At 49.1% G+C, this 26,832-nt stretch overlaps 1 protein-coding gene across 1 annotated transcript in view; it reads right to left on the bottom strand.

The window, feature by feature from the left end:
* LOC105304668 (paired box protein Pax-2) overlaps window positions 1–26,832 on the bottom strand; it is a 52,044-nt gene that overhangs the window by 21,584 nt on the left and 3,628 nt on the right. Inside the window, exons 2-4 of the mRNA XM_023522537.1 lie at window positions 25,310–25,558; window positions 19,669–19,737; window positions 1,689–1,864 (exon numbers count right to left, since the gene is read on the bottom strand). Of these exons, the coding sequence (XP_023378305.1) occupies window positions 1,689–1,864; window positions 19,669–19,737; window positions 25,310–25,558 (494 nt within the window). The remainder of the gene's footprint in view (window positions 1–1,688; window positions 1,865–19,668; window positions 19,738–25,309; window positions 25,559–26,832) is intronic.

Below are 26,832 nucleotides of genomic sequence, written 5' to 3'. Positions count from 1 at the left end.
GGGGGAGAGTCCACATGGCTAACAGAAGGGTGGGAGGGGGCCAGTCATTGACTCTGAAAGGGTGTCCTGCCCGGAACACTCTGGTAATTGCCTTTTTATTGCAGCCACCGCCAAGCCAGACCCCGGAGCTGGGCAGGCCAGGAGCCTGCACAAAGCAGGAAAAGTTGCTCTGATTAATATTACGTTAAATTAAAACTGATTTTCTGCTCTTTCGGGTTCGTTTTTTTCCCTTCCGCTTCCTGGCCCCCCCAGAGGACCCCCTCCCCTCCCTGGCTGGACGGGATTGCCTCGTCATTTCCAATTCCTTCTCGTATTGATCTTCCTGTAGAAATCAGTTTTGTAATTAGCTGCAAATTAGGCCTTCTACTGGGGGTGAAGCTGCCCCCTGATTTATCACCAGAGTAATTCGCTGTGATCGGAGAGAAATTAAAATGAACTCAATTAGGCTTCGGATTTGCTTTATGGGCCCTGCTCCGAGTTTCAGGGGGAAAAATGACTGTGCTGGTGTTTAATAGTCTAATGAAAGTAAATAAAGGTTATTCATTGTAATACAGCCGGGGACTCAGGGAGGGTGCACCAAGCCGCCCGCCTCAGCCGGCTCCTCCTTTGTTGGTTTATGGCTCAGGGCACCTTAAAAAGACTTTTGATTTTTGTTTTATGAAGACAAACAGCTTATAGGATAAAAGGACGGGCGGAGAAAAAGGCGAGTGGCTGTGAGCTGTTGAGTCCTAGAGTGGAACTGTGCTGTGTGGAGCCAGCGGGGCTGTGCGGGTGCGCGTGTGCTTGGGTGCGCATGCACCCATGCATGCACGTGCGCATGCACCCATGCATGTGTGCTAGCAAAGTGTGTGGTTGCTGTGGTTGTGGGTCCGGCCTGGGTCGTATGTGTAGGAGAAATGAGCGTGTGCTCTCATGTTTGAGCATTTGCCCTGCAGGCTGCACTGAGGTGTGGGTGGACACGAGGGCTGGAGGGTGCTGAGCCGGTGGTCTGGGGGAAATGCCGTGAGTATGGGCTGTGGCAGGGAGGGAGCAGCTGGGTGGTGGTGGCGGCATGTAAACATGTGCACACGGTAAATGTGAGGAGTTAGGAGATGTGTTTCTATGTTGTGTATTGTGCAAGTGTGCTGTGGGCTGTGTCCCATGCTGTGTGTTCTGCACTATTCTGCATCTGTAGGAAGTACTGGGTATGAGGCGTAGGCTGTCAGCCTGCCTGGAGTCACACTGGACAGCTAGATTAGGGAGCAAGAGGCAGACACAGCTGGGCAAGAAGAGTGCCACAGGCTTACACAGACTTTCTGTAGGACTCTGGGGGCATTTAGGCAAGGGACATTTCTGAGTACTCTACACTGGAATCGGGGAATGGCAGGGCCAGAAGGGACCTGTTAGATCATATATTCAAGTGCTTCATTCTATAAATGGGGAAACTGAGGCTCTGAAAGGGGTAAGACTTACCGAGGCCATTCCTGCACCAAGAACTCGCCATTTCTAACTACCATACATTATAATGATGTGTCCTAACTCTATTGTAATGTCCTGTGTGAGCCTGTTCACACGGCCCACACATGGTGCACCCATGTGTAGCATATGCAGTGCTGGGTGTGCACATGGCTGATCCCTGTGCACATTCTCCAGAGGCCAGTTCTGCTCAGTTCCTTTCTACTTCTGCACACAGAAAGCACCTTCCTCACCTGTTCTGATTTGATGTGCTCTGATGCCTGGAAGACGTCAGGGTAGGAAGGACGTTCAAAGACCCGATCCAAAGCTTCCAGCTGCTGCTGGGTGAAGGTATCAGCTCGCAAGTGCTTCCGCAAACTGTCCACGCCACTCTGGGAGTCTCCATTGGGGACTGAGCCCTCGGACACATCTGGAGGACACATGGACACTCAGGGCATCAGCAGAGGTTGCAGAGGCACAGAGTAGTTCAGTGGGCAAAGGGGAGGTACCTGGCTTGATCTCTAGGGCTTTGTACCTGTACTGGGACCCCTTACTCTCAACTTTGAGGCTGGAGGGGCTGGCCCAGAGTCTGGCCATGCCTCAGAGATCTGGCTGAGGAAGCCAGAGCCTCCAAAGGACCTAGGAAAACACAAGGAATTTGTCCCAGCATGGGGGGCTGGAAGGACTAACAGAGGTGGAGCCAGAGGACCTCCCGGGGCCATCTCCCCTGAACTTCCTCCTGTCCCCTGGCCCGGGTCAGCCTGGGGAAGGAGCTGGGTATCTCCAACCAGCATTATCCCGCCTGTGGAGAATTGAACTTGGCTCTGAGATGAATTTCAGCTCCACCAACTCCTAGGGTGGAAAATCATCAAATCTCCGAGGCCGAATGTAACATAGAGACTGGGTAAAGTAATTAACTTTACCACCAAGGGGGAGGGACCTGAAGCCAAGCTGAGGTATTCTGTTTGCTTTGGGCCAGGACTGAGACTAGAGCAGGAGGATAGCAGGTAGCATGCAGGTGATCAGTAAAACACTAAAGACTGAAGACAGGGTCTTTGTGGATGCTGTTGTGCCCAGGCCACCCTGCTCAGCTTCTGTCCCTGATCTGGACTCTCACTAGGCCTCCACTAGACGCTAGTTCCTTGGCTGCCTAGTTCCTTCTGCAGGTGTCCACAGGAACTGAGACTTGCTCTACGAAGGAAAGGCCGCGGTGGTGCCACACTAATGCCCACTCCCTGAGGCTGCAGGCCAATCCTGTCCACGTTTTGCCCAATCCAGGCTTTCTCAACATTCTGTCCCCCCCCGCCCCCACCACCCCAGCCCTGCTCTCCTGTCATGTCCACTGGAGTTTTCATAATATACAGTAGGCCAAGTGCTTGCTCTGCCACCTCTCCCTGAACCCCCACCCTGCAACTCCCCTGAACCAAAGCTGGGTCCTCCCCAGCCACAGCTTGGCCAAGACCAGATGGGGAGCCTTGGGCCTGGGACCAGCTCATGCTGTAGGCCCCAGGGTCTGCCTCTGGGACTGTTATATATATCAGTTTATAGGTGATTATGTGATATGATATAATCAATATTGCATTATATACAGTAACACCATACAGTATCATTCGGGAGACCATAGAAAATATTACATATTGATTAACCTCAACCTGCAGCTATTCTCTCTTGCTTTCTTGCTGGCTTCCCAGACGGAGCATGGGGGTCTGTTTTACTAATGGGACCTCTTGTCTTTCCTCCACTCTATTCCAGAGGGGGTGGGAAAGCAAAGAAAGTGTGTGTGTGTGCTTGCGTGCGTGTGCGTGTGTGTGTGTGTGTGAGTGTGTGTGTGTGTGAGAGAGAGAGAGAGAGAGAGAAATGAAAACCAGGATCAAGTCTGAGGACAGAGAGACACAGAGACAGCCTTGACAGTATTTCTATGTTCCCTCTGTTCCTATGGACACTAAACTTGGCGGTTCTGTTTTTTTCCTGTGTAAGCCTCTGTAGTGATTTTCTGTCTAAGAGGATGTATGCATCTCTCTATATGAGTTAGGGTGTGGCATATTTATTTTTCCCTTTTGCGTGACTATTTTCTCTGAAGATGCATTTCTACACATATAAACATCCAGATAAATAAGTGTCTGGGTATGTGTAAGTGACAGAGTGAGAACTTTTTTGAAAAGATATGTGTGTGTCCATGTGTGATGGCATGGGAAGCGTGAGCCCATGTCCCCCACGTTTCTCCTGTGCCTGCTTCTCTTTCAAGGATGTGTCATCATTCTAATTCCATCCCTGATAGCTTTTTGCATGTTTCACTGTATCTAATTCTCTCTTGCTGGAGTCCTCCTACCTTTTTGGGAAGCCCTGCTGTCAGGACTGAGGGAAGCAGTGAGTGTCTTTGTGTATGGTTATTGCAGTGTCACCAGTGGGTCCTCGGGAGTAAAATGTGCACAGTGTGCACTCGCCTATGTGCGTGTGCTCACACACATATATATGTGCACAGGTGTGTGCATATGTGTGGTGAGACTCATGCCATGCATCTATGTAGGTTTGTATATATGTCCGTGTGTGGCTTGGCTCAGCCCGTGTGTGTGTGTGTGTGTGTGTGTGTGTGTGTGTGTGTGTGTGTGTGTAGGGGCTGAACTGAAGCTTTGTCCTCAGGTCACTGGCTGGAGGAATCTCTTTTCCTTCATTTATTCAGGGGCCCTTCAGATCTTGACAAATCTGTCACTCTAAATTTGCGAGAGATTATGGTGCTCTCTCCCCAGCCCGCAGAGAGGTGATATATGATATCTGCTGCCCCTATTGATTGCCTGATCTGGTGGCAGAGGCCGGCGAAATGAACTTGAAATGAACATCATGCCTCAACTCATTGTGCGTATAATACACTACTTAATCCCACATTTTTCAGCCGCTATGGAATTCAATTGATCAATCATGTTCCACTGATAGTACTGTTTTAGGGGTTATTGCTGCTCCCTCCACTCACTGACCTTTTTATTTATTTATTTTTTTTGTAGACGCAGGCCCTGGTGATAAGACGGGTTAGGGAGGCGGCAATGGAGAGAAAGGGGGAGGGAGGAAGGGGAGGCAAAAGGAAGGCTGCTACTGGAAGAGGTGGCAGTGGGAGGCGGGGAAAGGGAAGAAGAGGAGAAGGAATGGGGTGGGAGAGGAGAAGAGAAAGAAGGTGCCAGAGGAGCAGCAAAGCAAACCGGTGTGATGAAAGCATGCAGAGAGCCCCCAAGAGAGGCTGCAGGAGGCCTAAGGAAACTCCCGAAGGAGAAGGAAGGCGATGAGGAGGTGGCAAAGGCAGCAGTAATGATGCATGGTGAAGGAGCACAAAGAAAGTTCTGGAGGAACAGGGAGGAGGACCCCAGGGGCAGGGAGAGGACAGTGGCATGATTGGTGGGGGGCAGGCAGGCAGCCCTCCCAAATCAGCCAAAGGACCCCTAGGCTGTCCTATACTCTCTCCAGAGGATGGGGTGGGGGGCACCCTTCCTTCAGCTAGAGATGCCTGAGGAAGGACAGAAGGAGAGAGGAATAGAGGGAAGAGTCCCATGCTAGGAGCCTAGGGCAGCTCTGCCTGCAATGAGGGCACTTGCCACAGGCATTAAACAAGCTGGCTCTGCTTCCCGGGAAGTCTGGGTATCCGGTTGAGGAGGGCAGCCCAGAGCCTGGATGGGAGTGGTTTTGCAGGGTAGTGGGTGGAGGAGGATAAGGAGAAGAGAGTAGACGAAGAGCAGAGAAAGACAAGAGAACATGGAAGAAAAGAACAGAAAACAGAAAAGGAAGAGGTTGTCAGCGCTGACCGCTTGGAGAGACCTCCTCAGGACGATGGAGCGTGCAGAGTGGCATTTCCCACGGGTAGAATCTCAGAGGCGACAGCAAGAAAGAGGGTAAACCTAGGCTGTGACACCACTGCTAGCTCTAGATACTGAAGAGCTTTTCAGCAGAGCTGGGCTAACACAGAGGAGGAGGTAGAAGCAGGACGTAATCTAGGCTTCAGAGCAAACAGGGAAGGAAAGTGTGTGAGTAATTAGATGGCATCTTTCCCCTTGTGAGCTCCTTGTGGGCAGGAACCATGACCGATGCATCTCTGGAGCTCTAGTGCCAGGCGTGGAGCTGGGTACACAGTTGGTACTCAATGAATGATTGAATGAGAGAATGAGGCTCTCCTGGGGAGCATTCAAAGCCAGACCCCTGGCAGGAGGTCTCTGGACTGGCCACCTGACTGACTTGGTACCCCAGGACACCCAGTCACTTGTCAGGCTAGTCTCACGCATCCCTCCTTAGCTATCTGAGGCTGTAGAAAGACCCAGCAGGCGCCTGGGTAGACTTAAGCTCCTCTTCACTCATGCCCATTGCTTGTTAGCTTCTGGCAGCATCAACTCTGGTCCACTGGAGGCCCTTCCTGATCTCATCAATACCAGCCTGTCCACCCACAGTGCCTCTACTCAAGGGACAAAGAACATCATGTTCCCAGTTAAGAGCAGAACTTAACCTTGGAGCTGCGGAACTGCCATCCAAAGCAGATGGGAGAGGGGCCCAGACAGCTTCTGCATTGGCTTCCCCACACCAAAGCTCCAGTGACGGAGAGGAGGGTTGGGATAAAATGGGTCTATTTGCTCATGGTGGGAGCTGGTTCCAGAGAAGACCTTTCCTAAATGATAGGAGGAGGCTCTTGGCCTTCACCTGGATAGGATAAGCAGCTCACCCCTTGTCAAGTTCCAAGAAGAAGGCTGGAGTATGGTAGCCATATGTCCTGGGCTTTCTGGAAAAATTCTGATTTCCAATATCCTTTCCCACTCTAAGCCACGTTTTTAGACTGAGGTTGGAGAGCGTGGTTGCTGTAGTTTTAGTAAGACTCCACAGAGCAAGGAAGGAACTGTGTGCTAGTCGGTCTCCATATGGAAGATTCAGCCCTGTTCTCCTGTTGTCCCCTGCCCAAGCCACCATCCATTAGCAGTTCATAGTACTGAGAGCTTATTACATGCCATTGCTGTACTTTATACAGCTCATTTAATTCCACCCCCAACAGCTCTGGGAGGTAAATTCTGAGATTCCTATTTTAAAGATAAGGAAACTGAGGCCAAGAGAGATTAAGTGGCTTATCCAAGGCCACGCAGCTGGTAAATGAGTCAGGGTTTGAATTCAGGTCTGTATGATTCCAGAGCCTGCCCTCTACATTGTCTCACTCTGCCATCTGGGTGCCAAACCCAGGGGCCCAGCTGAGGGCCAGTTGGCCCCGTCCAGGACGTAGTTTCTCTCCCAGCATCCTCACTTCTCTGACTTGTAGCCTCCCTATACTGAGGCTACAGCCCCTGAACTGACTGTGCCCAGATCCAACACCTGGTCCAAAGTCCTCGTTTTATAGTAATGAAAACTAGTGGGGTGGGAGGTGGAGGAGAAGTAACAAGTTCAAGGTCATACAACTAGGTAGTAGACTCTAAGGACTGGAGCCCATTCTAGGAGCTTTTTCCACTACAATGTGGAATGAGGCAGATATAAATAGTTTAAACAAACTGCTGAATTAAAACTTTGATGTATGTTATTCTTTCAAGGAGAACAAAGGCTTCATATTTGTTTAGCAGTTAACAAAAAACTTTCAAAGACCTCAGGTTATTTGGGTGGGGATTATCATCCCCTTTTTACTGGTAAGGAAACTGAGGCTTGGAGTAAATGAGCTACAGGTTAAGTGGCTATTTCAATGGCATATCCACCAGTGAGCCTGGCACAGGGAAGGTACCCTGTAATCAGCTGTGAACTGAATCAATGAGCAGCAGCAGCTGCCTGCCCAGCCAACGTCCTGAGCATAGGCTCTGGCAGTGGGGCCCCAATCTCCATGCAAACAAAGAAAGCTGCAAAACCAAAGATCATCTTGACTGGCAGGAGAGCCACCCAAATGATAATGGTGGTTACTTCCTGATCATGAGCAAAGTATTTTCCTCTCATCTAAGTTTTTCCATATCATCCAGGCTTTGTACAAAAACAAAACAAAAAACAAACAAAAAAACAAAAAACCATGTACCACTTATAGAATCATTAATAAAAAATGTCTCTTACTCCTTAATAAAAAGATCTGATCTCCTCATTCACTTAGCCTTGTCATTCCCCATCTATTCCTAGGCTTCTCTGGAGCAGAGCTCTTTGTGCTACCTCTCTGACCCCAGACCAGAATCCTCTCTCTGGCCAATCATGAATAAGGTTGTCCAGCAAAGTTCCGCAGCTTGAAAAGGAGAGAAAGTCACTGAATACCATGTCTAAGGGATGAGGGCTAGGGACAAGAAACAAAATAGAAGTGTTCTGTCCTCCTCATGTGTGGACATTCTACCCCAATTCCCAAAGTCGTCACTGCAAGGGACAAGAGAAATTCTCATGCACTGATCAAAAGGTAAGTAGGAGTGATGGTAACAGACAGAATGAAATAATGCCATTTCCTTGGTCAGAAAATGCCAAGGTTATCAAAGTCTACAAAATCAAGATGGGATGAACCTGCCACTAAGATGGGAGCCTGCCACCAAATCCCAGAAAGTAGGAATTAGGCATTTGAGGGGACTTTTTAAAAGTATAGTAAAAAAAGCTGTACTAACTACGGTTTTCTAATCCCAAATACAAATACCTATGTGGCTATGGGGAAACTGACAATATTAAGGCTTTTGTATACCCTCATTAAATACATTCAACTTTACAAGGTAATTATTATTATTATTCTCATTTTTCATATGAGAGGCAACATTATTTGTTCAATATCATCAAAATGGTAAGTAGTAAAGGCTAAATATTTGAACTCAGGGATGTCTGACTCCAAAGCAGTCTCTACTCTATCAAATTTGCCTTCTTTATCAAATATTGTCATCGTCATCATTTACTGAGCACTAACTATGTACTAAGCAGGCTCAAGGTGCTTTATACACAATTTCTCTAATCCTTGCAGAACACATGCAAAAGAGATACCATTAGTTTAATTTGACAAAAAAAGAACAAGCTCGGGGGGGAGTTACAAGCATGTGCAAGATCACACAGCTGACAGGAAGTAAGTCTTATTTCATCCAAAGACAGAAAATGACCTGAAAAAGTGATACTAGAAGAAAAAAGAAAAGTGTGGAGGAAGTAGGAACAGTAGGTGATGGGCTTCAGGCCTCAGGGGGCTGGGGAGCGCAGGAGGGGTCGGCTGTGGTTGGGAGTGGGGGCTCTGTGCAAACCTTTGCTCCATACCATTCTGACCTATGGCCTCTGCCCACTCTCTCTCTCTGCCTTAGCTCCTCTAACACCACTTCCCTGCTCTGAGGGTTACACCCCCAGGCCGCCCCCCAGTTTCCCCAGCTGCCAGTTGTTGCAGTTTCAAACTCAATTGTTCTCCTTGGTACTGAGGCAAATGGAGTCATTAATTACCTTCTATCGGCTGGGCTGAGTTCAGAATGCGATCAATATCGCCGCTTGTCATTCAGGGCAGCCCGCCTGTGCAGCCCCAGCCCCACCCCCACGGCAGGACAGAGGAGGTCTGGGCTGCCACTCTGGCCCTCCCATTTGATTGAGAACAGGGGGTGAGTTTTGGGACCAGGAATGGGGCTGCTTCCTAGACTGGGAGGAGAGTAAGGATTAATGGAATGGGGAGGGGAGGGGGAAAGGAGGAGAGGGAAGGAGACAAGAAAGGGAAGGAGTGTGAGGGAATGAGGACAGAAGGGCAGGAGACAGGAAAAGGGGTGGTGGAGGAAAGAGTGAGGCAGAGAGGATGAGGGGAAGCAGGGCGAAAAGGAGAAATAGGTGGGAACTGGAGGAGAGAGGAGAAAAGTAAGTGCAGCAATGTGCCTGGAAAGGGCTGGGCTGGAGACCGCGCTTCTTTGTCCAAGGCGCTGAGGTGACAATCCCCATTGCCTCCCACCCTTAAACCGGACATTCTGTGAGACTGCCCTGGCCAGGAACCCTAAGCAATCAATGAGTTCATGATAAGGTGAAAAATGGAGGTGCGGGGCAGTGTCATGAAATGTCCTGCTGTGCCTCTGTGGGCACTAACTGAACTGGTAGTAACATCTCCGGGGTTGAAATCCTAGTTTTGTTGCTCGTGTGCTATATGACCTTGGCTAAGTCTCTTGAGCTTTTCTGGACTGAGTTTCCTCAGATGGACACCAGAGGGTTGCTAGCTCCTCCCTCAGCAGTATTAATTTCTCCTTTCTCTGTGTTCCAAACCTCTATTGTAGAAATAATAATAATAACAAAAATCGATCCAGTTCCTATTATGATGCCAGATACTCTGCTTAACGTCGTAATCTGCTGATTTAATCCTTACAATAACAGCAGCTAATGTTAAGTCCTTACTATATATTAAGCACCCATCTAAGAATTTTACATATATTAACTCATTTAATTTTCACCAGAACTTAAGTAGGGAGCTTCGATTATTATCCCCATTTTGAAGGCAGGGAACCATCTTTTTCACTTTAATAAGCCTAGCATTGGGCCTGACACATAGTAGGTGATAAAAAATGTTGGCTGGTTTGTCGAATAGAATTCCAAAAGCAAAGGATGATTAATTCTTAACTTGCCTTGCTCAACATTTTTCCTTTTAGAAGGAAAAAGAAGCAATGTAGGAAAATTGCTACTCTGGATTCAGTGTCATCACATTTTACAGCTGGAAAGTATCGAGATCATTTAATTCCACTGCCTCTTAGAGATTAAAAAAACAGAGGTTCGGAAAGGTTAAGTAATTGTCCCATGTCACACAGCTAGTCATCGTTAGGATGGGAACTGAGGTTCTCAGCCCAGAGCCCTTTCCATTATTCCAAGTTGTTTAATTTTGACCAAGAAAGAAAAACTGATAAAAGGGAAGTAATGGGGATCTGGGGAGAAAGCAACCATATATAGAGTTGACAGTAGCAAAGGATGGGGGCATTGGACAGAATCTGACTTGAAGAAAGCAAACTGCTATGTGTTGAGGAAAAGAATGGTCGTGTGATCCCATGGCAAGAGATTCTAGAAGGGAACATAAGTCCATAAAGATAGGATGCTCTAAAAATGAAATTCTGCCTCTGCAAGCTCAAAGAATCAACCTGACAAAGTAAAGGGAGGGAGGAGGGGTGAACAGAGAAGGACATTTAAGGAAAATCATTGTTGTTGCACACAGATAAGCTTTAAAATATGATGAGCCTAGATTTTAAAAGGACATGTACACTGAACAGTGGAAGATTATGCGACCATTAAAAAATCATGTTTTTAAAGAATATTTAATGATATGTGAAAACAGATCTATATAATGTTAAGTGAAAATAGCAAGACAAGCTGTATATACAATATCATTCCAATTTTGATAAAAATTCTATATATAAAATTATACATGCACAGAAAAAAAAAGACTAAAAGAATATATCAAATTCCAACAGTGGTTCCCTTTTGGTGATGAAATTATGGGCGATTTAAAAAAATTGTTTACTGTATCTTCCAGATATTCAACAATGAACATATATTGTACTTATTATCAGACAAAAGTTATTTTTTTCCTGTTGTAAAGGACACACAACGGATAGAAGGAGGGGACCACAACCAAGGATGAGTATGAGAGTAGCATGAGCCTGTCAGGAAGACAAAAGCTCAGAACTAGCTGAGACGACAAAAAAAGAGAGTCTTGGTAGCTATGTTTGGAGAAAGAACAAAAACAAAGGCAGGTTTAGTCTCAGCGCCAGGGAAGAGGATGTAACGCTGAGAGAAAAGAGAGAAGGCAGAACTTCTCTACCTCCGGCTTGCCTTTGTCTTCTCCGCCAAAGGAAAGGATCGTCGAAATGGGAACTGCAGGAGTTGTCCAGGTCAGGGAGGGGCCAGGCAGATACTCTTTAACTATTTTGCTTTGAGTTCACTCTCCCAGGTTCAGATAATTCATATAGCAGAACCCTGGGAGAAATAGTATATATAGGATCCTGAAGTTTTTGTTGATAACCCTTAAGAAGTCACAATGAAAAGGTGAAGTAATGACAAAGCTCAATAACATCCTGCCTTGCAAAAAAAAAGGGAGCAGGGGTGGAGGGAAAGGTAAGCTTATGCAAATAACACTCTAATAAATTTAATATTAGGGTCTGGACATCTTTTGGACGGCATTGTTAGAGTTAATTTGTGGGCACTAGAAAGGAAAATGGTGATAACCTGGAGCCTGTGTGCACTCACCAAGGATAAGCTGTGGCAGACTAATTAGATATCAGTGCTTAGATCAAGTGCCATCCCCACTGAGATGCCCTTAAGTGCCCTGGTTGGAAGCAAGTGCCTCCCTCTTTTTTTAAACATTTATCATAGCACTTCAAACCTTGATCATAGCACCTATCGCATTCTACTTGTATAATGGTGTGTACCTCTATCTCCTTAGATAGAGTAGAAGCTTCTTGAGGTTAAGGATTATGTCCTATTTACCTTTGTAAATCAGTCCTGCAGTGCTTCATACACAGCAGGCACTCAATCTCCACATCAACTTAAATTGGATTTTTATTGATTGATTAAAGAAATGTTGTGAATGTGGTGAATGTTAATATTTCACAAAGAATCTCCTTCCTAACTTTATGGAGAAGATGAAGAAAAGTGAAATGGTTATGGCTGCTGGACTCAGTAATTCTTAAAGTATTCATCTATCACAAACAGGAGGGAGGTCTCCACTGGTGAGCCATGTGACTCTCCTTTATTTTAAAGAAAAATAACTGTTTAAAAACTACTAGGATGATGATATAGAAGACATCCTATGTTCTTAATCAGGTGGAATTAAGAGCCCAGACAAACAAAATGAAATTCAACAGGGATAAATTGAATGCCCTATGTTTAGGTTTAGAAAAATCAATTACACAGGTGCAGAATGGGATAGACCTGGCTTGATAGCAACTGATGTGAAAAAAGATCTCAAAATTTTAGTTGACCATGAACTCAATATGAGCTTGAGTCTGGCATGGCTGCTAAAAAAAATCAAACATAACCTGAGGCTACATTATGGATGTAGATGAAAAGTGGCAATGGTTCTACTGTACTTGGCATTGGCTAGACTGTCTCTAGAGTGTAGCGTTTATTTAAGAGGGACTTTAACCGCCAAGAATGAATTCAAAGATGGGTGACCAGGATGGTGAGAAACCTCCCTCAAGTGCAAGGACTACATCATGTGAGAAACTGAAATCCACCCAGGGCTCAGCTCAGTGTTTTTACAGGCACTCAGTAAGTCAGTTGAAATGAATGGAAGGAAGGGAGGGAGAGAGGGAGAGAAGAGATGGTGTCCAATGGAGATCTTTACACCACTCTATGTGGTTAATGTCGTTATTTTAAAGATGCGGAAATTGAGATTCAGAGAGATTACGTAATTAGCCAAAGGTCCCATAACAAGTAAGGAGTGGAGATGGGATTCTAACAGTGACAACTGTCCGTCTATGTCCTGTGTCTAGGCAGGGGCTGCGGCCTGCCAGGTGGAACTGCTGGAGGGGACAGTTCTACGTGAGTGCCAAATAAGACCAGATGATCTTTAAGAATCTGAGACTCTGCCTTGACACCACTCTCAGCCCAGCCAATGGCCTCCCTCCACATGGAAGGTGTCCCTGGAGATAGTCTCCCTGAATCTGGCCACCCCCAGGCTCAAGTCTTGTTTCTTTCTTGCTCTTCTGGCTACTTCCCTGGATTCCTAGAAAACACTCAGTGACACGGTTCAGCATTTAGCTAACAGCTTATCATCGGGTGTGCTGCCCCCCAATAGACTTCAGGTTCCTTGAGATCCATGTCTTGATTCTTAGCTCCTCTCATACTTCCCAACACAGTGGACAATGGGGCCCATATTGATACAAAGATTCCCCAGAGAGGTAAGTGTAAGTTTTCTTAATACGTCACCTACGTACATGCCAGAACAAGATCACAGACTCTCAGCAGTCTGAAAGGGTTATAGGAAATCTGCCTGAGGACAGAGGGATGGCTTGAATGATTATTTCGGGCTCTCATATTTCCTAACCAACCAGTAGAGAAGAGGGAGAGATGGAAGAGCCCTAGACCTCCAGACAATTATACCAGTACAGTTACTTTCCCCATTTTGAATGTTAACACCTCCCCACCCCCCACCTGCCGCTGCAAATGCCTCGGTTACCTGTAAGAAAGAAAGGCATGGGCACCCACCGCCAACACAGCCAGCCCGGGTGTGTGCAACTCATACTGGAAGGAGTACAAGGAGGATGAGCAAGTACGGAGGGGGAGGGGGAGGGGAGGCCAGAGGCCGCACCACAGGAAGGGAGCAAACAGGTAGTGGAAAGAAAACAGATGCACGGAGAAAAGGGAGGAATGAGTTTCGGGTGGGTTTGAGTGAATTCCCCAGACTGTTGACTTTCCTGCCTGAAAGCATGCGTTACTGCCTTCCCTCTGGCCTGCTGGCAGAGGCTGGGGCTCCAGGCTCACTGGCCGCCTGTGGGGAAGGAGGGCTGGCTGAGTGTCTTTCTGTGTGGGACCTGAGTCCTCCTTCGGCTCTCTCTGGGCTCTCGGTGCGGGGGGCTGGGACCTTCTGCCTGGTGCTGGACTCCAGCTGGGGCCAGAACCAGTTAGAAACCACTCTGGAGCCAGAAGAGAAGGGGGCTTTGTTAGCTCAGAGGACACAAGCAAGGCGGAAAAATTACATACCAGGCCGCTCTAAGTATGCTTGTTTAGAGAAACTGCTTGCATTTATGAAGTCTTTGGTGCGGAAAGCAGGGTTGCAAATGACTGCATCAGAGCGACAGTAAAGGCCATTAATTTCCTGTTATGTTTTCCTGTGTTGGGGGCTTTATTAATTTAATTTTACACTGTCGAACAACAGCGAGAGCTGACACTGCCACGCCGCCAAGGCTGGGGTTTTCTTTCTGTGTGTGTAGCAAGGCTTTGCCTGACATGCAAATCAACGCTATTACCAGAACCAATAAAGATGTGTGCAGGGAAGAGGGAAGGGATAAGGAGGGGAAGGGAGGGAGGGGAAGGGAGAGAGAAGAGGAGATAAAGGGCGAAAGCCATCCTTGGGCAGTTTCTGCTGCTCTCCATGCCTAGCGTCTCCTGGTCTCCCAGAGGAGCCTCCGCAGTTGGTAATACCTGCCATTCCTTCACTTCCTCTTCTATTCTCTTCTGCCCTCTACTCTCTGCCTTCAGATGACTCTACCTCTGTTGTCCTCCTCTGTCCCAGCTCCCGGCAGAACTCAAAGAGGGACAAGGAGTTCCCAGGAAGAGGTGGGAGATAGAGTTCTCCCGCTGCCCGTTCCCAGCGGAGACGTGTCTCAGAAGCACAGAGGCAAGAGACCAGATGTTGCCAACCCGGCGGGCTGGAGCAAAGCCCTTTGCCACATGTCACTGCCCTTTCTGGTCATTCTTGTCCTCCACACAACTCTTTCCTCTAAAGTCAAGGATCCTGGCCCACTTCATGGGCTTGTGCCCATGAAGAGTATATAAGGACAGATATTCCAGCTCATTTATAAGTCCCTCTAAGAGTTCTCATATCCTAACCTTGTCAACCATTTATTTCTTTTGAATATCCAGAAAAGAAAATACTGTCTTTCATTGTTTCTCCTTAAGAGATTCCAGCAGCTATCTTCACTAGCTACAAGGTGCCTACTTGCTTTTGACCAAGGTGCCAGAGAAAAATGGATCTCCAGCATCAGAAAAGGCCAGGTTCCTGGCAGACCTCATTCTGATCCCTTTTACTACCCAGACCTCATACCTGCCACCCCAAGACTACCCACACTACCCCTCACCTAGAGCAGCTTCCACAAGCTAGTTGTCTCAGTGGTCCACACTGCCCTCGGCCCAGCTTACCATGCCAATAGTTCACCCAGGTGTCCGTATTGCCAAATGAGATGGAGGCAGGGTTGGGAGGGAAGAGGGAAGGAAAGGGAAGCTCCTGGAGACACTCCTAACAAACATACCGTCCGCATCCCTCCATTCCAGTCTTCAAAGTCTGCTGGGGCCTAGGGAGAGCTGTATAAGCCGGTGAGGGAGCAGGGGATGTGTGTGCGTGTGTGTCCGCGTGTGTGTGCGTACACGCGTCTCTCCCTCTGTCACTGGCCTGCCCATGCTCCTGCCTGCACTTTCTGCTTCAGGAGCCATTTGGCAGGCTCTGGGAGGCAGCTGGATGGAATCCAGCTCTCCCTGGGAGGAAAGCATAAACTTCATAAACTACATTTACTTTAATGCAGGTTCCTGGGCAGCTTTCCTCAGGCTTTTCTTCCCTCCCCTTGTCCACTCTGTCTCGATCACATTTTATCTTGGCCCCTGTGCATACCCAAGACACACACACACATGCGCACACACGCATGCACGCATGCATGTGCACACACTCTATAGCCAGTACTCCTGAAAAAGGTGAAGCCTGGGGTAGAAGGAGAACGGGCAAGGTGCACAGCTCTGTTTAAAGGAGAAAGCCTCAGCCCAGCCCTGGAAGGACCCCTGTGAGATGCCCATGCACTTGCCTCTGGTGGAGATGAGCACAAAGGGTGCTTTGAGGCAGGCAAGCAGGCACCTCGGGGAGGGAGGGATGCTGACATTTCATGGGGATGGCCAAATTAGGAGACACCTGAAGGCTGGGCCACAGGGCTCCAAAGAAGGAAGGGAGAAAAGGCAAGGCCTCCATAAAGGTTGAGGTTTGTGAGGCCTCCCTTGTCTGGTGCTGTCAAGGTCAGCAGGTTCGAGTTCACCGAAGGGTCAGGATGGTTTGAATTACTGGCTCTGCTGCAACTCAGCTCTGAGACTCGTGATGTCTCCCAGCTCTCTCCCAACCCTCCCCCAACCCTCCTTGCCTTTTCGCCCCCATGGGGCAGAGTGGGGAGGGTCCTGGAAAGCCCTCCAGCTACCATGGCCCTGGGGAAGCAGGCAGAAGAGGGGGTCCAGGGCTCCTCGTGCAGCCACAGTGGTCAGGGAGGCTGATGGGACCCATTCTTCTGGCAGGCGGCAATAATCCTGGGTCTCTCCAAACCCTTTTTCTGAGGGTCCCCCAAGGCCCTGCCCTTCTCAGCGGTCTACTGGCCCATAGGAGAGGAGGTGCCCAGGGAGGTAAGCCCACAAGCAGCAGGGCCTGGGGAACTGGGGGACAGCCTCAGCGCCTGGCTCCTCCCTCCTGTCCAGAGCCTGTGCTTGGAGAAGGGCAGCGCTGAGGCAGCGGATTTCTCGCTTGGTGCCCTTGCTGGGTGGGGGAGGGAGAATGATGCCTACCTGCAGGGCTGGAAGGTAGTTTCCAAGGGAAGACTAGGATCTGGAGACATAGCCTGACAAGATGGGTGAACATACAGGTGCACAGGAGTGTACAGACACAGGGCGGGGAGCACGACCTGAGGCCTTTGCCAAGAAAGTCGTAATACTCTGCTACACCTACCCCCACTTCCGGTGGTGGAGGGACATAGACAGCCCACTCTACTGCAAATCTGTATGTTCTCTCCTGGGGCATGGGGTCGACCTAGCTATTCTATCTTTTTGGCACTTTATGAAAAAAGTACTCTTTTGTGCTAAATCACAACATATTTCCTCAAACAAGCAATTATAACTCTATCCAAAATGGCATGAACTGGCTGAGAACCTCAGGTAGGTAGTTAATGATTTAGCCATAGTCTCTGGTATAAACCCAGGGACTTATGTATAAATTCATGCACCCAGTCAGCTACATACTGCCATGGCTAAACCCTGGTCCTTCCCCACAGAAAAAAGTAAGTCCAGGGGGCCATTTACCTTGGGTAAAGTTCTTCATAAAACATCGACATAACCTACACCTGCCTCCATAAAATGACACGGTCAGTGTTCAACAGGCTCATGGCCAACATTGGCCAGAGTTTGGCTAAAACATATAATTCAACTAAGATAGAAAAATTCTCCCCTCAGTATGAATGGTCTGATTTCAGGTTACTGGGAAGAATAATCATAACAATGAACGTGTGTTCGTAAGTGGATTTTTTTGGTGTCTTGGCAAATGCTGACCTTTGAACCTTAGCTGTTCCTTGGACTGGAGTGGACATTAGCCAGGTTTGAATATTTGTTGGAAAATGAACACAGGTTGAGCTTTGTTAATGCAGTTAAACCCGGGCACTTGTCTAGATGGATGAATACCTTCCTCTAGATTTGGTTTCTGGACTTTCATAGAACCTGCTTCCTGAGAAGCAGTCTATGACCTCACCTGTGCCAGGTAGTATAATGCATGTAGAAACATATAATTCCAGCAATAATCCACAGAGCATCTCTCCTTAGAGAAACTCAAACTCTGCTCAGCTTCCCTCTGCCAATATGCCTTCTTACAGAGCCTGGCCAGGGCCCAGAGGAAAGCGAAAGCAGAAAGAGGCTCTGTGATTTCCTGCTCATGACGTAAGCTCACTTCTGAGATCCAAGGGCATTCCACCCCAGGTCCACACTCCTGGGTGGGGATTCTCTAAAAAGGGAATCTAACGGCTGTGTGTGTGTGTGTGTGTGTGTGTGTGCGCGCGCACGCGTACATTAGGTGGTGAACAGACATAGCTGTGCCCAAGTGCTAGAATCAGTGCAACCTCATTTTGTTTACTCAACATAGTGCAACCTCACTGTGTCTTCTGGGCCCTTCCAGCGCCCCTCCCAGCTCCTTCAAGCTGAACCCTGTCCCAATAAAATGATGTGTACTCAGCGAAATTTTCCGAAGCTCTTCTCATGCAGGGAGTGCTCAGATCCCTCTCTGTTTCTGCCAGCCCCCTGCATCTGGACCAAAAGGCCACAGAGGACAGATGCTGAGAGAGTCAGGCTCTGGCTCCTGTCTGCCTCTGTCTGCCCATGCAAGCCTACCAGGGAGCCCTCACCTGCAGACTTCCTCCATCAGCCTCCTCCAAAGTCCCAGGGCCAGGCAGCCGGACAGTGGCAGCCTCTCTTCTCCCCTGGGTCCTCCTTGCCTGCCTTTTCTGAAACCAGCACTCCTCCTGGTACCTCTCCAGAAGGAGAGCCAGGAAGAGAGACTGGTGACCAGGGCATGCCTGGTTTGCATTAATGAGATACTGGGAGTGTAATCCAGCCATAGAGGCAGCCTACAAAAGGAGGCGATCGCGGGCGGCCAGGAGCAGAGCTGCTCAGGTAATTGGTTTATCTATCTGGAAGCAGGGGGAGCAATCTCAGCACAGACAGACTAGCAGTAAAGTCTCTTCCTTAAGGCTATTTCCTTTGTCTTTTCAATTGCCTGCACATCCATGTGAGAGAGGGAGAGAGTGTTAAAGAGAGAGGGAGAGGGAGAAATGTTAATTTGTGAATTAATGGCTTTTCTCAGCGGAATTGTAAATTCAAATGTCACCTCACACGGTGACACCACGGCTGGTCTGCTGAAGAAGCAATGATAAGATCCCCCACCTCCCTCGGTGCCCCTCCCTCCCCAAAGATAGCTGTGGAGTGGAACATGCTACTTTTAATTTGCAATAACAACACAACAGAGGTATGCAGTAATGACTGCCTTCTTTCACCCTCCTCCTGGCTTCCTTCCCCCCAGTCCAGTTGGCTCCCCATTTCCTCCCTCCCCACCCCTTTGCTCTTCTGAAACAACACCTCGCCCCACCCTGGCTGCCCCCCACTGTACCCCAGCCAGAGCCTGATCACATGGGGGGTGCCTTTGGAATTGACGATGCTGCAACCCTCTCTTCTCCTTCAATAATCAGGGAATTAATGACCCTGAAGTTAAAGTGAGGCTGATACTGAGGCCCTGCCCAGCGTTGAGAAAAAGCCTTCATTGTTTTCAAGCAGGAGGCGGGCAGCAGTGAGGGAGATTCATGGATGGAGATTGAATATGCAATTTTCTTTCACCTTGCCAAGAGCTGCCCCTGGGCTGTGCCTGGCCTAAATTTTTCCTTTTACCATCTCTGCCTTATCCGGCCCTCCCACCTCCCTTCCATTCTTTCCAGAAAATTACCTTCAAAATTGATTTCCACTTTTACAAACAAATATAATGGGAACACAGGAAAAAACTTGGGCCGTGATGAATTAGGGCTGTCAGGTGCTTCCAGGTCTCCTTTGCTTTTGTTTTACTACCCGATCTGCTCTTTGTTTTTCCAAGGGCTGGAAAAAGTGCCCCCCAACCACTGAGTGCCTGACCCTCCAGGCCACCAAGGCCTCAGCCCCTAAACCCAGCAGTGGCCCGTGGAAGAAGGGATCCAGGCCCTGAGACTGTTAGCCTCTTGGTTTCCCAGGGAAAGCCTGAGCCACCTCCTCCTTGTCTGCTTGTTGGCCCTTGGGAACCCACTCTCTGAGTAGTCTCTAACCGCCACCCCCCAGCTATGTCCCCTGACCCCCACACCATGTTCCCTCTGGCCCCCATACCTCTTAAAGTCCAGACCAGATGCAAACCTCCACCTCCTCTAATGTGGGCAGGATCAGTGTATACCTCGACTGGAGCAAATGAGAGACAGACAGACACTGAGAGATCCCGAAAGACAGGCAGGTAGAAGACGGGGGCAAGATCCCGAGATTGGGAGACCAGGCTCCTCTTCGAAGGGCTTGTGAGGGTTCTGAGTAGCAACTCCCACACAGCCTGAGGGTGTAAGGACTCCCAGCCTCAGTCTCCCTCGCCTTGGGCCCCAGGCCACCCCTGGAGATAGGTTCAGTATAACCCCTCCATTTGCCAACAGAATGCACAGTGATGCCTACGGGGCCCTTTGGGCAAAGGTCTATATTCACGCCTGTGCCTCGAGACCATGGACTCTAACACACTCAGGCCTAGCTTGAGTTCTCCCTGCTTACTGGCACTGGTGGACATGCACCTGCTCACATTTGATCACCTCTTCAAGTATACACACTACCCAGAAGACAGCCTGCCTGCCCAATGCATGGCATTCCACATTCCCTTTCACCCAAAGATCGTAGCCTGGTGGAAAACACACACATGCCCACGTTTTCATGAACCACGTAAGAAATTACATACGTGTCTATAAACAAACATACATAAATAAACTCGCACATGGGAACAGAAATGCACAGCAGTGGACAGAGGCATGCCTCTGTGTTAGGGAAGAAGGGGGTCTCATTCACATACACTAAAATGCCTGCGGATGCTAAGAGAGACATGTGGCCCAACTGGAGTAAGCAGAGATGGACAAAGGGTCTCCCAATCACATGGGAGGTTGCCATCTGTCCCCCACCGCCCTGAGCCCACCCAGGTCAGCTTATCCCAGCATTAGCTTCCTTAGGCTGCCCTACATAAAAGAGGCCGCACCAAGGTTAGGGAGCCTGTGCCCAAATAAGTTTCTTTCCAACACAACTTCATTTCCCCTCAAAACATGAACTTGCTAGTGAGGACTTCCTCCGTAGACACACAGCAACCCATCAGCCAAGACAGAGTTGGCTCAGCACCCAATACCCATGATCTTGCGTAGTCTTCCCCATGGTCCCCTCAAAGTGAGTGCTGTTACCATCCCCACTTTACAGAAGAGAAGACTGAGCTGATAAAGGTTAAGTGACTTGCCCAAGGCACTAGGGTTCAAACCCAGCTATGCCTGGCTCCAGAACCCACACCCTTCCCTATTGGGCCCCCTGTCAATCTGGGCCACGCTCCAGGGACTGCCTGCTGGCCCCTAACCCAAATCCTCCTTCCTTGTGGGGGTCTGTAGCCTTCTCTTGCCTGAAGTCTTCTCTTGCCTGAAGCCAGGGCTCCTAGATAGGGTAGGTGCTGCTCATTTCCATAACCTCATCCCCTCATTTGCTCCAAGTCTAACCTGAGCAGCACACTTGGGGATCTCTAGGAGGGAAACTAAGGAAATACACTGCTTCTTCCAGTTACTGCTCCATCTAAAGCAGAAGGGAGCTATTAAAGGCAGTGACAGGATTCAGCCGTTTGCAGCCGTGCAACCCGCCCTGCCTGCAAATGCACAACTGCACTGCGTTGGCATCACTCAACTGCACAACTCATTGTGCACCTAATTAATGGAATGCAAAATCACAGCCCCCTGCAATTCCACACACCACAGGATGAGACCAACACACCTCCCCTCCTGCATATAACAGATTCAGACCATATGACTTCATTTGGATTTCTGGACAAGTTTTATAATTGCTCTGTGTTTCACCAACACCGATGGATGGCAGTGCTTTGGGCCACAGCTGAAAGCAACTTGGGTGAAGGCAAAGGACTTTGGTTTTTCAGCCTGAAAAAACACAAGCGTCTCTATCTTCCAGTCACATAAGCCAGGGCAAGCAACATTCAGGCAAGCAGTGTCCCTTCAAAGGACCCTAATATACCCACCCATAATTATAGCCAAAAAAAGTAAAGGTTTTAGCAGTGTACTGAACGGTGGTCTACCTTCTCAGACTCTTCTGTGTGCTTCATGACATAACTACGTCATCTATCCCTTGTCTGTGTCCTTGTCTCATTCTGGGAGCTCCTGGACTTTTGGTGGTCGGGTGGTGGGGTGGGGTGGGGCGAGGTGGGGTGGGTCAAAGCTTCTTGACTAGCACATTTCTCAAAGGAAAGCCTGGGCATTCTTGCATCCTTTCAAAGACCAAGGCGTGACAAGGCATCTCAAGCAGGCTCACAGTCACTATCAGTTTCCTTTTCCCCCAGAGTCACAGCTGATCAGCCCTTTACTAATATCCCCACAGATATGATTGCTGCAGATACTAATAACGCTGTCCATATTCCGAGTGCCAGTGCCAATAATGTTCTGGGTATTATCACTGTGAACACCAATAACTACTGCTGAGATTGTCTCCAATATCGCCAGCTCACGCTGCAGTGATTGTCCTCGCTAATGCCCACCACCATGACATTGTTAGAGCTGAAGAATAGACCGAACTGTACCCAGAGGCAGGAGCGGGAGTGACTTCCTGGAGGACTGAGAGGCTCACAGCTTGTCCTCGGGGTATGACACTTCTAGAGAGATAGGACAGTACATGGGGCCAAACAAAGGAGGGCCAGCCTGGCAGGGGATCAAGGTTTTCCTGGAGGGAGGTGTGTTCCTCCATTCCCTTGAAGTCTAGTCCTTTGCCTGTATACCTGTCCCCATCCTAGTGCCCCTCAGCGCCCCAAGCCAGTTTTCTTTTTTGCCTGCAGTGCTGGCCTAGTAGCTAAAGGACACACCTGGATGTCTGTGCAGCCCATGCCCGAGGTTGCCTCCTGCAACGGGCTTGCCAGCTGCTGTGCTACCTTGGCCTGACTGCAGAGTTGGGCTACATCATCTTGACACATAATTATCTCCCCTATTCTTAATCATCTGAGCTGCTCCCTAATGCAAACTGGGCCTGGCTGCTTGGAGGCACCCAGAGTGGGGGAGGGGGAGGATGGGCTGTGAAAGGTCTGCCTTCTCTCTCGCCTTTCTTTTCCTCTCCCTTCCCACCTGGGCCCCATGGGTAAAGTATGTGTGGTGTGGGGACAAGAAGTCAGAGAGAACTGGCCTCCCTCATAGGCTCTGGCCTCTACCAGGGAAAGGATAGCTCCATCTGGTCTGCAGTTGGTCGATGAAAGGGGAAATCAGTGCGAGAGAACCCTCCCACTCCCCCCCAAAGAAGTAGGGCCTCTGATTCTTCTTGCTACCTGGCTAGCAAGGTAGCTTATAGGCAGTAAGAGGAAACTTAGAGGCCCCCAATGTCCCTCATCTAGAAAACTTCAACTGCTTCCTGAGAGGTTTCCCTGCAGCCATCACTGTCACCTTGCTGGAGGATGGTCTTTTCAAATCCAGTCCTGTCCTTCTGCCTTCCTGCTCAGACACTTTCAGTGGCTACTCGTGACTGCAGAAAAAAGTCCAAATTCTTTATGTGGTCCGGTCTTGGCCTGATCTCCTGTGACCCGAACCCATCTGCTTAGCCTGACTTTCTATGATTTGCCTTCCTGCTCTTTCATCCCAGCCAAAGTGCCCCCGCATTTTGTAACCACAATACCTTCTGGTCACAAGACTGGGTCAATCAAATAGAATTTCACACTGCCATTGCTTTTGAACATGCCCCTCGCCCATCCCTCAGGCTCCTCCTCACAGAGGAGCTCTTCCTGGGGTTTATTTCCTCCCCACCATGAGCTCCCATGGCCTGCAGCCCAAACCTCCACCACATCGCAGATATCTGATGGGCCTTTCTGCTTTCTGGGCTCACATGTTTTACATGCCCCACTAGACTATAAGCTCCTTATGGACAAGAATCATATCTCATTCTGCTTTGGGATCCTATATCACCAAGCCTTTCTGGTCACTGATGCACAGGAAAGGTTCACTGAGTTGAATGGATTTTAAACAATGGATGTGATCAATTGCTCAGAGAGGAGAACGCTCCGTTCTGGGCCAGGCAGGCCCAACCTGGGGTGGCCAAAGCCTCACGCCAGTGCCTTCCTACCCCTGGCCTCCTTTCATGGCCCATAGGAGCCCAAGAAGGAGAGGGTATGCTTGTCCCCAACTTCAGACTAATGGGGGAGAGGAAAGAGGGGACTCTGTGGCCTCCCCTGGCCTCCTGGTCGGCTCCCACTCTAAAAAATGCAAGTGTTGGTGGTTAAAGGAGAAACCTTTATGGTTTAAGGTTAGAATCTTCCAAACCATTCAGGGCGCCAGGAAGCTTAGCTAAGGCCTGAGTGTGGGAAACTCCCAGGGGGAATTGTGACTTAGGGCCTTTTGCACAGCCTTCCCCTGCCCATCAGGGGCTGCCGCCAAAACAACCACAATGAAATTTAGTGAGTGGCAAAGGCCGTGGCAGCCAAATGGGTTTGAATATTTTGGAAGAAGGAGAAATAGAGCCAGACAAGCTGTTTCCCTGTAAAACGAGGCCATTAGGGCTTCTGGAAGGAGGCCAGCACCAGGTCATCGCTGTCTTGCCAGACCCGAGCCTCTCGCACTCTGTCCCTTCCGCCGGAGGCCAGGGCTCTCACACTCTTTTCCCTCAGCCTCGGCCCAGGGAAATCTCAGCTTCGTTTCTTTTCTCTGTTCCTCACCCTCTAAAGCTGCCCCAGCCAAGGGCTTATCTAAGCTTGGGATGACCATATGATTTATTGTCTAAACAGGACAGTTTTGAAAGAAAAAGGAGATGCTGACTGGTCAAGACGTAGACATGAGGCATAAATTGGAACCATCTGGGCTAATGGGATATATGGTCACCCCCTTTATGCTCATCTTTAGAGGACTCAATTTCATGATATACACCCTTAAAATCATACACCCTCCCTAAACCGGGAGGTACTGCCACCCCAGCAGGGACCATGAGATTGGGGCGGGAAGCAGGCTCCAGATACTGGTGTCTGTTTGTCTGAGCCTGCCAGCCTTCTGCCCAGGCCTCATGCATCAGAAGAGAATCAGATGGCCATCCAGGGACCTCTAATGTCACACATTTGAAAAACAACATCTCCTAAACTCATCTGCTCACTTCCCTTACCTTCTCCGCCTCCTCTTCATTCCCCTCTCTCTTTATCTCCCTGCCTAACAGCTGGCTACATCTTGAGGTATTAAGGGGAATGAGCAGAAGGCCAGAGAAGAGCCTGAGTGCTGTCTCCTCCCACGAGGGAGCACAGAGGTGATCCCCGGTCCAGCTCCCTGAGTGGTTTTAATGGGGCCAGTGTCCATGTGTAACAGAGGAAGGACACCAGGGTCAGCTGCATATGACATCGCTCCCCTATTTCCTGATGGGTTGGAATCAGGGGAGGACAAGGCATGTTGGGCTTTCATCCTCGGGTCAGAGACCAGATGTCCCCTAACCTCCAAAACCTTCCCAAGGTACATGGTTCATGCTTCTCCTCCTGGCACCCCACAGGGATACTGGGGGTGAGTCCCAGTGGAAGGTGAGGCAGTCGGGGCTACTGAGCAGATGGCGAAGCTGATGGCCTCACCAGCAGCCTGCCTCCCTCTCTCCAGGAGCCAGCAGGGCAGTGGGAGAACCTGGGCTTTGCAACTAAAACTGATCTCATAGCAGAGCAGCTGCGAGGCCAGGCCGAAACCGGAGCTCTGAGTCCAAGGACAAAGCATGCACATGGAAGCCAAGCCTCTTCCCTCCTCCCTACCTTCATCACGTTTCCTCTTCTCGCCATTGGAGCGAGGGATCCCCAGTATCCCGTTGATGGAGTAGGATCCCACTGGATCATTGGAGGCGCTGGAAACAGGAGGGGAGGCCGTACTGGGAACTGGATGAGAGTAAGGAGGAAATGCCGTCAGGATAGCAGTTGTGATTGCAGGCCAAAGCCCCAATGCTGGGGGCAGAGAGAAGCAGAGGAAATAAGGAGGGACGGTGAACCTACGTTTCCCTTCTTCCTCTGAGGTTTAGGGGAGAAGGCACTGCTACATACAGAGCAGACTATTCACTTCTGTCCAGCCCTGGCTGACTGGTGACCAGTCAACCCCAAGCCTTCTCTGAAGACCTATAGATTTCACTGGGGCCCTTGAACTTACTCCCCTGAAGATAGATGGAAACACCAAAGCTGAGTCAATCTGGAATAACTCGGCAGTCCTGTAGCAAGCACAGCTCCTAGGATGCCTCCTTGCACAGCTCATCCAATCCCTGGGGCCAGGAAAATCCTTCTAAATAAACCCCAGCTCACTGTTACTCAGTCTCCTGGGCTGAGTCTTTACCAATCCTGATTTAGAGTCTGTGGCTTTCTAAGATCTGTCTATGAATCTCTAGGAGACACAGAATGGTCCTGATATTCCCCAAGAGTGCATAGCTCCTCTCTCCCAGTTGCTTTTGGTCTTGAAATCACTTGAGAAGTTCCTAATTTCTCCTCAGGGCACAGACTAGTGAACACATTCACTCCATAATGATCTGCCCAACCCTCCTTTCCGGCACACACTGTAACACAGACCTAGTAAGTAACAGATCCTGCCAAGTCCAGGAGGGTTGGGACCAGCTATTCTACTTCCTACTGGTCAAGACAGAAGGGAACAGCGGTCAAGAGGATGTCTGATTACATCCCTGCCTCTTAAGTCCCAGTACCAAGTACCCTTGGGCCAAAGGGAAGACTATATGTGTGGGGAATGGGGGGAATGTTAGCAGGTGTTCTGGTAGGCCTGGGTCTTGTCTCTGGAAGGCCGTGAAAAAGGATCAGTAAATAAGCAGCCTGGAGAGAGGCAGAGAGTTACTGAGTGGATGAGAGAGAGACAAAGAGATTAAGAGAGACAAGCCAAGAAGAAAGAGGCCATTAAGAGGGAGGGAGAGAGACAGAACAGACCCAGAGCCACACATACAGAGAGAAGAAAAGAAAAAAGGAAAAGCAGAGAGAGGAGGGAAGAGGAAAGAAGAAAGGGTAGGAGGTGAGAAGAGAGAATAATGATTTTCAAAATTAAAAAAAAATGAAGTAAGAAAGTAGACATGAAAGAGAGACAGGTAGGGATACAGGATCAGATAAAAATAAGAGATGGAGAAGGAGAAGGAAGGGAAGAAGAAAAGCTAAAGAGAAAGTATTAATAGGGGGTGGAGAGAGTGAGAGGGAGAGTAAGAATGTATGTGAGAGAGAGAGAGAGAGAGAGAGAGAGAGAGAGAGGGAGGGAGGGGAGAGGGAGGGAGAGGTATTAGTGAGCTAGTCTCAAGGAC

The sequence above is a fragment of the Pteropus vampyrus genome, unplaced genomic scaffold (assembly GCF_000151845.1).
Source record: "Pteropus vampyrus isolate Shadow unplaced genomic scaffold, Pvam_2.0 Scaffold348, whole genome shotgun sequence".
Lineage (NCBI taxonomy): Eukaryota > Metazoa > Chordata > Mammalia > Chiroptera > Pteropodidae > Pteropus > Pteropus vampyrus.
The sequence above is the reverse complement of the archived record's forward strand: the minus strand, read 5'-3'. Positions and strand labels throughout refer to the sequence as shown.